The 12,364-nt window shown below is 40.1% G+C and overlaps 1 protein-coding gene and 1 long non-coding RNA gene across 2 annotated transcripts; one reads left to right on the top strand and one right to left on the bottom strand.

Moving 5' to 3' along the window:
• The first annotated feature begins 64 nt into the window (after positions 1 to 64).
• LOC146713884 (uncharacterized) lies at positions 65 to 1,240 on the top strand. Its single transcript, XR_014918746.1, has 2 exons — positions 65 to 143; positions 973 to 1,240. It is a non-coding gene; the product is annotated as an uncharacterized LOC146713884 (long non-coding RNA).
• A 1,367-nt stretch (positions 1,241 to 2,607) lies between these two features.
• LOC146713883 (tripartite motif-containing protein 16-like) lies at positions 2,608 to 6,732 on the bottom strand. The gene has a single exon (XM_085450433.1). The coding sequence runs from the start codon at positions 6,646 to 6,648 to the stop codon at positions 4,930 to 4,932; it is 1,719 nt and encodes a 572-aa protein (XP_085306559.1). The 5' UTR covers positions 6,649 to 6,732; the 3' UTR covers positions 2,608 to 4,929.
• Between the last annotated feature and the right edge of the window lie 5,632 nt (positions 6,733 to 12,364).

Raw genomic sequence — 12,364 nt, 5'->3', positions numbered from 1 at the left:
ACCAACATTGGCTTTGATGGTCTGATGTTTGGGGCTTTCCATTTCTAAATGTTACAGATGAGATTTGCATCCAGCTCCTGTCCTGCACACAGTTTGGACAAAATCACCCCATGAAACCATCAGAAACTCCAGGCTGGAAAACAGTTAAGTTATAAACTTTTTAAAAACAAAAACAAAACAAAGAAAAAAAAAGCAAAAATGTAATAAATGGAATTTATAAGAGCGTTACGCAGAGAGGTGTGGAACACATCAGACATCACTCAGTCTAAACTGAAGTAATTAGTACTTAGTTTATTGGACATCCCTTACACATACAAACAGTAACTTCCAAAAATGCCCCCCTATCTTCTTCTTCTGTCATTTTTAACAACAGCTTGCATCCAAAGATGTTGCACTACTGCCATCTCCTGGCTTTTATTCTAAATTCACTTCCAAATCCTTAGATCCTCTTGATGAGACCAGTATTTCTTAAAAAACAAAACAAAAAGCCACTCCTTTCCCTTCATTATGACCTAACTGATTAACCACCTTTTCAAATGTTAGTTCCATTACACCACCCATTTCTACCCTCAACACTCTCTTACATACTTCCTACAACTAATAAGCACATGTTCAACCGTCCCCATAGCATTACACCAATCACACAACCCAGTCGGATGTTTCCCCATCCTAAAAAGAGTACCATTTAGAAAGCAATGACCTGTTTGTATTCTACTTATAATAACCTATAATATCCTGTCTATTTAATCCACTATGGCTCTTAACTTCTATTGTGTTTTGTATCCTATATAAATGTCTCCCTTTTACTTCATTATCCCATGCTATTTTCCAGAAATTCTTACTTTCTGTCCAAACTGTATTTTTCCCTTGCTTTGCTTTGTAGTAGAATTGTCTTGAACGTTCCAGCGAATAGGTTTATGCTACGAACCTATCAATGTATTTATAAGTTACACTTGTGTTTGAATCCTGCAGCTTATCACACATTTGATTTCCATGTGTGACAACTGCAAGTGTCCAGAGTGAGGACAGACTGAGGGACCCACTGCTGCACATCATCTGTGAGGCTTTGCACCCCTGATGATCCACCAGGACAAACTCAGCAGTGTGTGAGGAAGAGGAGGAGGAAGAGCCAGCAGCAGCTGACAGATGGAGGGAATAGACAGACTGTTCAAGTTACACACTATGAAAGGCAGCAACAAGTTTAATATTCAGAAACCTAAAGTATGTATCAGCAGCAGAATGGAGCTAAAAATGGTGGCCCCTAGAAACAAAGCACGTACAAATTCCAAAACATATTTCTAGCGTTAACTGAACTTCCTTAACAGAGCTACCTAGATCACTTAAATTACACAATTGAAATCATATGTGTATTGTTTGTGTATTTATACACAAGCACTCATATATATTCAAATAATTAAAAAAAAAATTTTTTTACCTGTTACTACCACACACCAAATCTAGTCGTTGGTATTTACTGGCTTGTGTAGCCACTAGACAACAAAAGCTCAATGTTGCGCCTAGCATTCTGGAGCACTTCTGTTGTCTTTTGTACGTGTTTTGGAGTTTTTCCGTGCTTCGGGGTTTGTACGTGCTTTGTCTGTAGGGGCCACCGTAAATATACTTTCATTTATTCACTCCACATAAAATGTAATAAATAAATCATATTATACAAAAACCAACTATTCACGTTTCAACTTTTGGCTACTTAAATTTTCAGGTTTTTTTTAAACAAATTTAAAGTGAAACAACACAAAACACTGCAAACCACAACACAATTAAATATAAATTAAAATATGAAAACAAAGAGAAGATGCACATTCTGTCATATGGGCCTGCATGAATAAACTTTCTGAATCCTTTATCATCTGAAAATAGTTGTGGATGATTACTATACCTTTCTAACGTGACGTTGTTGTCCCTGGCTCTCTCTCTCTCTCCCTCCGGCTCTGTTCCTGTGCTACTGCGAGTGTAACTACCGCCCCTTCCCCCTCTGCCCAGCGCAAAACACAAGGCTCACATGCGGAGTGAAGCAGGGAAAAAAGTGCGAGAGAGAGGGTGATAGAAAAAAAAAAAAAAAAAACACGGCTCCCAATAAGGAGCCGGCTCGCGTAGTCCATGTCAAAGATCCGGTTCTAAGAGCCATTTCATTCGCGACTGACAAATCACTAGTCCACAAAGTGCGCATACTACAAAGCGTGTGGTCACTGGATTGGGACACAGCTATTAGATACTATCTAGCTTTCCAAGACTTGTTTCAGCAGCAGAATTATATACTATACACCCATAGTCCAATACTGATCTAATTAACCCAGTATATACAGCTTTCAATGACCCTCTATTCATTTCCTGCCAGCTTTATATACTCTGAGACCACAGCTTCTCAATTCAAACTGGCCTATAAAAGAAGTGCAGTTAAGACAAGCTTCCTCTTTACAGAAACAAACAAGACAGCTACCACAGAGGTAACTTTCAAACATTTTGCTGCATTGGTGCTTTCAACAAAGCAATAATCTGTTAATCTTGTTTTCCTCTTTGAATCAGCCTAAAACCAGGAGTCACAAAAGTAAAACAAAATGACAAAAAAGTATGACAAACATCGAGTGTTTGAGCAGGGATAAATGATTTATTTCTTTTAGTTTCATTAACTGTATACATAACCTGTTTTGGGGAATTGTGGATTCCAATCCGATTAATATTTCTCCTTACCACTAAACTGTCTGATAGTCCCTGTTAACACATGCCTGCTGACAGATGATACAAAGTAACATGTCTTTGAATACAATCTGAAGTCTGTTAATGTTCTGATTTAACAGCAGATTTCTCGACATGCAGGACCGAGAAATTCCTGCCACAAAAGTGGAAAATATATTTATTTGACATTTTAATCAGAATAACAGAGAAATAAACAGTTGGTGAATTCATGTGAATGCTGCTTCTGCTGTAAGTCACAGACCTATAAATGTATAAATGCTCCACGATTCTCATTTCTATCCACCATCTTGAACACTGACTATAAATGTGTTCACTTCATTATTGTGTGATTTGGTTTCTTCACGTGTCTCCTTCAGTGCAAATAAAGGACTGTTAGAGTGACTGAATGAATGACAATCCTTTCCAACAAGTATTTCCAGCTGTTTGTCTCCACTCTGCACTTTAGTCTTTCTTCCTGTCATGTCTTTGTTTGGCCACCAGGTGTCTCCCTCAGCTCATTTTCTCCAAATCAGAAGCATCAGATTTGTGGAGACGCTCTGCCTGCCAGACACAGCTCAGGGCAAGAAACATGTCTATCCTCCACAATATACAGGCCTGTGTTATTTAGTATTTATATTTCAATGTATAAATGATCGAGTGTGATCAAACTTTACATCCCAAAAAATGACATTAAATGTCATCATTCTAGACAAAATAATAATGCAATATCAAAAACCTCAAGGATTCAAATCTTACTACATTGGAACATTTAAAAACTCAAAGACATTAAGTTTACAGTCATATATGATCAAGAAAATCAACAATCTTCACATTTCAGAAACTGGAACCAGCTTTAAATGTGACTAAAATAATGATAAAACAATCAATTCTCTAATCATTGACTAACTGATGAATCACTGCAGCTCTAATATATTGTTGCATTTGACAACCCACTACAGCAACTACAGAATAAAAGCACTAACCAGACTGATGACAGATTTCAAACATGCTGAATATGAAGAGTAGTATCATTTAAACTCACATGATTATCAGCCATAAGAACAAATTCAGATTTATATTGATGTAAGGTATATAAATGTAAGTACAGTTTGAATCAGTGCAATATTATTTTCACACATCAATGTGGTGGGTTGCAATTTTAAAGCCAACGTGATAACGTGATATTCGGCCAATGGTGTGGAGATTCAGCTTTTTAGATTGAATTAAAATCAAGTCACTCAAATTTTTTTTCTCTCTGAAAAGGAGCAGAATTCTTGAAACAGGGTTCTTTAAACAGAGTTATATGAACAGCAAAACAGTACATCACAATACACAAAACAAGAAGACAACACACGGCAAAACAAACAAAGCAAAGGCCAGGGTGTAGAGCCTTTAAGCACAATCAGTAGAGACACACAAAGTAACAAAAAGAAAAAGCTGGTGGGGTCATATCTGACCTTCCTGTAATAGGAGACAACAAACAGCTGCTGAGTAACTTTACCATTCCTTGTCCTTTCACTGATTTAGTTTTAAGTTTAAACTAGTACAAGTATTTTGCCAACTTTGCAAATGTTGATATTACAACAATTATGGATTAAATCACTGGTTCACTCCAATGCATCAATTTTTACCCACGTTGTTGTGTTTCTGATATTCAATACTTGTGTTACATAACTTGCCCTGCCTTTCTTTCCCCTCCTTATTGTCCATCACTTTTATGACTCCCTTTTACAGGGTTAGGGCCAAAGTGAGCTCAAACGTTTGAACTTAATGATTGTTGGCCCAGTTTGGACTGTCATACCAGGTGCATCTTCCAATGGGCCAAGTTCGACTATCTGTATGTCATAACCTGTCACCATGGTCTATAAATCTGTCAAAAGTTACATATAAGTTGTACTTAATAAATTACAGAGCAAAACTGTATGCATGAACAGGTAATCATTCAACAGATGACACAGCCTTATGATATGAATATGGATAATATTTCACTTAAGTATATGAGTCTTATAGAGTTTGATTATAAGAGTTAAATGCTTAGCAGGGTAAATCCTCTATGAAAAACATTCCAGTGTGGATATCTACTGTGTACAAGCATACATGATTATATGTAATATATGTCCTCAAAAAATCCAGAACAAATGGACAGCTGAACTTCTCCGTCTAAAATGTAAAGCCTCATTTAGAAATTACACAACTACATATAATGGTCAGGGATCAACATGAACATATCTTCTCTGTCTATTTCACCTTAATCAATTCTGAAGTGACTCCATCTCCATAAAGATATAGTCCCGCATAGAGCGGCTGAGTGAATGTGGTCTGGACTCTGTGGAGGAGAGTCATGGTTTCAGAGACGCTGTAGAAAGACAGAATACCTGCTCTGTGATCCAGGTACACTCCTACTCTGGAGGACCGAGGACCTGAGAGGACAATTTGTGCACTGTTGTACAAGAACTGATAACTGTTAGTGTAACAATATAATGCCCAAGATCTGTCATTGAATCCAAATACACATTCATTGAGGCTCCCAACTCTGCTGATATTCTTGCATGTGACTGCTACACAAACCTCTCCCCCTCTCCACTCCACCTCCCAATAACAATGTTTAGTCAGACTCTCTCTACTCAGGACCTGAAAACACCAATCAGCAAATCTGTCTGGATGATCAGAATAAGACTGTTGTTGCTTCATTCGTGCTACTTTTCTGTTCCCCTCAGATAATAACAGATGTGTGTTTGCTGTGTTTGGATCCAGTGTGATTTCATGTGAATATTTTAAGAATTCAGCTCTGGTCTTTGGCTCAGGTGGTGACAGTAAAACATCCACTTCAGTGACTGTCAGTGAGATGTTTGTCCATTCCTCTCTCAGAATGTCCTGTAGTTTATCTCTGGTCTCTGACACAGCTGCTGTCACATCCTCAAAGTAGCTCAGAGGACGAATATTGATGCTGGATGAGTGTGTAGACTCACTGAGTGCTGACAGTGAGGGGTAGTTGTATAGAAACTGGTTGTGATCCTCTGTGTGTGAGAGCTGCTCCAGCTCGCCGTCTTTCCTCTTCAGCTCAGCGATCTCCTGCTCCAGCTTCTCCTGAAGCTCTTTGACTCGACTCACTTCAGTTTCCTGCTGGGATCTTACCTGCTGCTTCACATCAGAGCTTCTTTTCTGGAGGAGACGGATCAGCTCAGTGAACATCTTCTCACTGTCCTCCAGTGTTTTATCAGCAGAGCCATTGATGGCCTCCACCTCCCTTTGAAGCAGCTTCACATCTTTCTCTCGCTCCTGGATTCTCTGCTGGATGTTTAGTCGTCTCACCTCGAGCTCCTTCTGCTTCTCAGTCCTTTCTGCTGCAGCTGGGACTGTTTCATGGCCTTTATGTTCATCCATTGAGCAGACAAAACAGATACTCTGCTGGTCAGTACGACAGAAAATCTTCATCACCTCATCATGACGAGAGCAGATGTTCTCCTGGAGCTTCTTGGAGGGGGCCACCAGCTTGTGTTTCTTTAATGATGGTGAATCATAGTGAGGTTGGAGGTGTTTCTCACAGTAGGAGGCCAAACAGAATAAACAGGACTTGACGGCTTTCCACTTCCTCCCAGTGCAGACATCACAGGCCACATCTTCAGGTCCAGCAAAGCAGTGATCAGCTGGAGCAGCTTGGAGTCCAGTCTTCTTCAGCTGCTCCACTAAAGCTGCTAATATGGTGTTTTTCTCCAGGACAGGCCTCGGTATGAAAGTCTTCCTACACTGAGGGCAGCTGTGGATTCCCTTCCTGTCCTCTTCATCAAAGTGGGTTTTAATACAGTTCATGCAGTAGCTGTGTCCACAGGGAATAGTAACCGGACCCTTCAGTAAATCCAAACAGATGGAACAAGAGAAGGTTTCTTCATCCAGCTGAACTCCTTTCTGCGCCATTTCTCCTCTCAGTGTCAGTGACTGTGTGCGTTTCTCTTCCATATAACTGAAACTAGTCTGAGGTGTAATCTCCACAAAGTCTTTTTCTTCAGTAAACGGAGCTTATCACAGCCTACACGTCACAACATGTTGGTTACACCCATGAGGAGGAAACACGTGGACAGAGAGGAGGTGATGTGTTTAAGAGCAGGAAGAAGAGGGAGGGTTATCAGGCTGTGCTTCACTCCAGGAAGAGGAGCAGTTTGAGAGCGATACTGTGTGTTTAACCCTTTTTATTTACTGCTCACATCAACTTTTAAACCTGTCAACCCATTTTTCTTTATAAAAAAACTTCCCTTTTTAACTTCCCTTTTCCCACTTAAGTTGGCTTTATTAAACGTTAGATCTTTAGCTGGGAAAACATTTTTAATTAATGATTTAATCACTGAGCACAGCCTTAATTTTATGTTTTTAACTGAAACTTGGTTGGACCAAAGTAACAGTGGAGCTGTTCTCATCGAGACGACCCGTCCTAACTACAGTTTTATCAGTGAGGCCAGGGTGAGCAGGAGAGGAGGGGGGGTTGCTGTCTTATTTAATGAATCATTTCAATGTAAGCAGCTATCTCCTGGAAGTTTTCAGTCTTTTGAATATGTGGCTTTACAGCTGAAGGCCCCATCCAAAGTTGTGTTTCTTAATGTTTACAGGCCTCCCAAATACTGCACAGACTTTTTTAATGACCTCAGTGAACTGCTGTCTGTGATCTGTGTTGATTTTGACTGTGTAATTATTGTTGGGGATTTTAACATCCATGTGGACAACCCTCAGGACAAAGGGACTAAAGACCTGAGTAACACTCTGGGCAACTTTGGGCTGACTCAGCATGTAACAGAGGCCACACATAATAGAGGACACACTCTTGACCTACTGATCTCCAAAGGCCTGAGCATTTCAAAGGTTACTGTGTCTGATGTGGGCGTGTCTGATCATTACTGTGTTTTCTTTCAAAGTAAAATCTCAGCCCACACAAATATATCAACAACAGTGATCACAAAACGGTGTATAACTGAACACAGTAGTGCAATTTTTAACCAGGTCTTCCCATTAACCTCTGACCTGTCCAGAGGGTCAGTCAATGAGCTCGTCAATAGCTTCAATGCTAACATGTTAAATGTAATGGACACTATTGCTCCCATTAAGGTGAAGGTTATCTCTGGAAGGAAAAAGTCTCCATGGAGAAACTCCACACTGGTGAAAAATGAAAAAAGAGAGTGTAGGAAAGCTGAGCGCAGATGGAGAAAAACAAACCTCCAGGTTCATTATGACATTTATAAAGAGAAACTTCACAATTATAATTTACAACTGAGGAGTGCAAGGAGGTCCTACTTCTCTGACATCATCACTAAAAACAGCCATAATGCTCGGGTCTTATTTTCTACAGTTGACAGGCTAACAAACCCTCCTGTGTCAGTGGCAGCTGAACTTCATTCGACCATGGCCTGCAATGACTTTGCCAAATTCTTCACAGACAAAATCCAAAAGATTAGACAAGCAGTTGGTACATCAACAGCAGATCCAGGATATGTACTGTGTCCACCGAAAAACTGTTTAAACATCAAACAGTTTCACCCGATTAACAGCAAAGACCTGGAGGACATCTTAGGTCAACTGAACTCCTCCTCCTGCTGTTTAGATGTCCTGCCAACAAGTTTTTTCAAAAAGGTCTCAAAGACTTTAGAGTCAGACCTGTTACAGATCGTCAACTTTTCTTTATTATCAGGTGTGTTTCCAGAATCACTAAAAACTGCTGTAATCAAACCTATACTGAAAAAGGACAATCTTGACAAGACACAAATGAACAACTACAGGCCGATCTCAAATCTCCCATTTTTAAGTAAGATCATTGAAAAAGCAGTTTCTCAACAGCTCAGTTACTTCTTAAAACAGAATAATTGCTACGATGCCTTCCAGTCAGGTTTTAGACAGAACCACAGCACTGAAACCGCTCTGACCAAAGTGTTTAATGACATATGTCTGAATACAGACAGTGGAAAAATGTCAGTCTTAGTTTTACTGGATCTCAGTGCAGCATTTGATACAGTTGACCACAACATATTACTCAAACGACTGGAGAACTGGACAGGTCTTTCAGGAACTGTACTAAACTGGTTCAAAACATACTTAGAAAACAGGAAATACTTTGTATCAATAGGTAACTTCACATCTGAGCAGACAAGTATCACATGTGGAGTTCCCCAAGGTTCCATCTTGGGACCCTTTCTGTTTAACATTTACATGCTCCCACTGGCACAGATTATAAACAACAACAAAATAAACTATCACAGCTATGCAGATGACACACAAATATATATCACAATGTCACCAGGAGACCAAGGCCCTGTGCAGGCTCTTGGTAAATGCATTGAGGAAATCAATGACTGGTTTTGCCACAATTTTCTCCAGCTAAACAAAAACAAAACTGAGGTAATAGCCTTTGGCGCCAAAGAAAAACGATTACAGGTCACCAGAGAACTTCAATCTATACATCTAAAAACCACAAACCAGGCGAGAAATTTGGGTGTAGTGATGGATGCAGACCTAAACTTAGAAAAACACATTAAGACAATAACAAAGTCAGCTTACTATCACCTCAAGAATATTTCAAGGATAAAAGATCTGATGTCTCAACAGGACCTGGAAAAACTAGTCCATGCATTCATCTTTAGTAGGCTTGATTACTGTAACAGCATCTTTACAGGTCTACCTAAAAAATCAGTCAGACAACTACAGCTCATTCAGAACTCTGCTGCTCGAGTCCTCACTAAGACCAAAAAAGTGGACCACATCAGTCCAGCTCTGAGGTCTTTACACTGGCTGCCTGTCCGTCAGAGGATAGACTTTAAAGTTCTGATGCTGGTCTATAAAGCTCTGAATGGTTTAGGACCAAAATACATCAATGACCTCCTGACCCAGTATGAACCTTCCAGATCCCTCAGGTCATCTGGATCCGGTCTTTTATCAGTTCCCAGAGTCAGAACCAGACACGGAGAAGCTGCATTCAGCTTTTATGCTCCTTATATCTGGAACAAACTCCCAGAAAGCCTCAGATCAGCTGAAACACTCAGTTTATTTAAATCCAGGTTGAAGACTCACCTGTTCTCAGCTGCATTTGAATAAAGCACCAAATCCACACTTTTAAGCTTAAATTTCAAAACTTACATTTAACTACTGATTTTATCTACTGTTCTGATTTTATCTGTTTTGATTTTATATACTGTTTTGTTTGTTTGTTTGTTTGTTTGTTTGTTTGTTTGTTTGTTTGTTTGTTTGTTTGTTTGTTTGTTAATTAGTTAGTTAGTTTATTTGCTTGTTTTAATCAATTTTAAATCATGCTTTTTATTTGTTTTTGTTTCTAATGTCTCTGTAAAGCACTTTGAATCACCTTGCTGTTGAATTGTGCTATACAAATAAACTTGCCTTGCCTTGCCTTGCCTTGCCTTGCCTTTAGAAATGTCAGAGTTCTCACTGAAGTTAACAAACAGTCCTTAAGTTTCAGTTAATACAGAAGGATAATAAACCTAAATATACAGATAATGAAGCCACTGACATGATGCTTATGTTGCATTTAAGTTCATGTTCATTTCAATTGTTTCTCTCCCTCAAAAACCATCAAACTCATATGCCAACTACTAAATCTAGCGCACCGCTAGATTTAGTAGTTGGCATATGAGGCAGTAAACAAATAAAAGTGTTTTGAAACACATTCAGCTCCACAAAACTTTGATAAATATTTGACAACAACAATAAAAAGGAACCTTGTGTTTTACTGAGTTGTGTGACTGATGTAGCTACGTGACTATAGTTGCCAATGAAGTGTAGGTAGAAGTTGGCGAATCTGAGAAATTGTTGCCGGTGCTTCCGGGATGTGGGAGTCAAAAACAAACCTGTCCCGGAAATCCTGGAGAACATTATTAATGATTGCCTGAAAAAAAACGTTGGAGAATTTATGAGTCCAAACGGCATCACAAAGAATTTGAAATGTCCAAGGGGTGTGTTGAATGCAGTTTTCCACTTATCCCCTTGTCTGATGCAAACCAGGTGATAAGCGTTGCATAGATGAAACTTTGTGAAGATATTGGCTCCGTAGAGGGGTTTGAAAGCTGAACTAATGAGGGGTAGTGGGTATTTGTTTTTTATTGTTATATCTTTATATCCAGAAGTCAATACGTGGCAGGAGGGAACCATCCTTCTTCCCCACAAAAAAGAATCCCGCGCGACCCTGAGAGGAGAAACGTCGAATGATGCCGGCCGCGAGCGAGTCCTTAATGTATTTCTCCATGGCTGAACATTCTGGATGGGAAAGGTTATAGAGCCGACTAGACGGAGGAGAACTGGGAAGTAACTCAATGGGGAAATAATACGGTCTGTGAGGCGAGTGAGTGCTTTGCTTTTGCTAAACACTTCCTGCAAATCGTTGTACTCCGAGGGTATACTGTACAGTATACCCTCGGAGTACAACGGCTCCTGATCTTTCCTCTACAGTGTAGAGCAGGGGTGTCAAACGTACGGCCCGCGGGCCGGATCAGGCCTGCAAACGGGTTTAATCCGGCCCGTGAGATGATTATGTAAAGTATAAAAATGAGCAGCAATTTTTCAATAAAGAAACTGCTGTTCCAATTGTGTCCATTGGATGGCGCAATAGCAATTGTGAGCTACTTTGTTTTGCCTGCAAAATTTAAACCTGATGTGCTTTGCCGTCATTGCCCCAATATGTCTCTGTCAAAAAAGAGAAAAGTGGATGCAGAGTGCAGAGTGTTCCAAGAAAAAGGGTCATCCTCCTATTTATTTACGGAAGTGAATGGGAAAGCTGTATGTTTGGTTTGTTCCCAGCATGTTGCAGTGCTGAAAGAATATAACCTCCGTCGCCACTATGTGAGTCTTCATGCCGACAAATATGACAACTTTCAAGGACAGCGGAGAAGAGAGAAGGTGAATGAACTGTTGGCGGGTCTGAAGAAACAGCAGTCTGTGTTTACTCACAGCCGAGACATCAGTGATGCTGCAGTGAAAGCTAGCTACCTCATTGCTAACGAAATTACACTAGCTTCAAAACCATTTAGTGAGGGTGAATTTGTAAAAACATGTATGATGAGGGCATCGGAGATTGTGTGCCCTGAAAAGTGCCAGGCCTTTGCAAATATCAGCCTGACAAGAACAGTTGCCGACAGGATTTCTGATCTTTCAGCGGATTTGGACAGCCAGTTGAAGCAAAAAATAGTCATTTATTGTGTCTGTGAAGGTTCTCAGTCATCCAGGTCATCGTAGTCAAAGGAGCTTGCAAAGAAAAGCGTCTGGACTTCTTTAAGTTGCTTGAAGACGTTTCACCTCTCATCCGAGAAGCTTCTTCAGTTCAGTCATTTATTGTGTTTTCAGTTGCAATTGATGAAGGCACGGACATTACAGATGTTGCACAACTGGCAATTTTCATCCGCGGAGTTGATGACACATTGACCGTCACCGAGGAGTTTGTGGAATTGGTACCGATGACAGATACAACGACCGCAGCTGATATTTTCACCGCACTCGTCGGCGCGCTGGACAGGGTCGGAGTGGACTGGTCCCGCGCTGTCAGCCTGGCTACAGATGGTGCGCCCTCAATTATCGGGTAGAAAGTAGGCGTTGTAAAAAAGTTCAGAGATAAAGTGCAATCTGCAAATGGAGGACGTGATTTTTGGACTTTTCACTGTATTTTGCACCAGGAGGCTTTGTGTTGCAAGTC

This window comes from Copadichromis virginalis, linkage group LG3, assembly GCF_057382275.1.
Source record: "Copadichromis virginalis isolate Kocher_CV1m ecotype Utaka linkage group LG3, C_Virginalis_male_GT1.1, whole genome shotgun sequence".
NCBI classification, from domain to species: Eukaryota; Metazoa; Chordata; class Actinopteri; order Cichliformes; family Cichlidae; genus Copadichromis; species Copadichromis virginalis.
The sequence above is the reverse complement of the archived record's forward strand: the minus strand, read 5'-3'. Positions and strand labels throughout refer to the sequence as shown.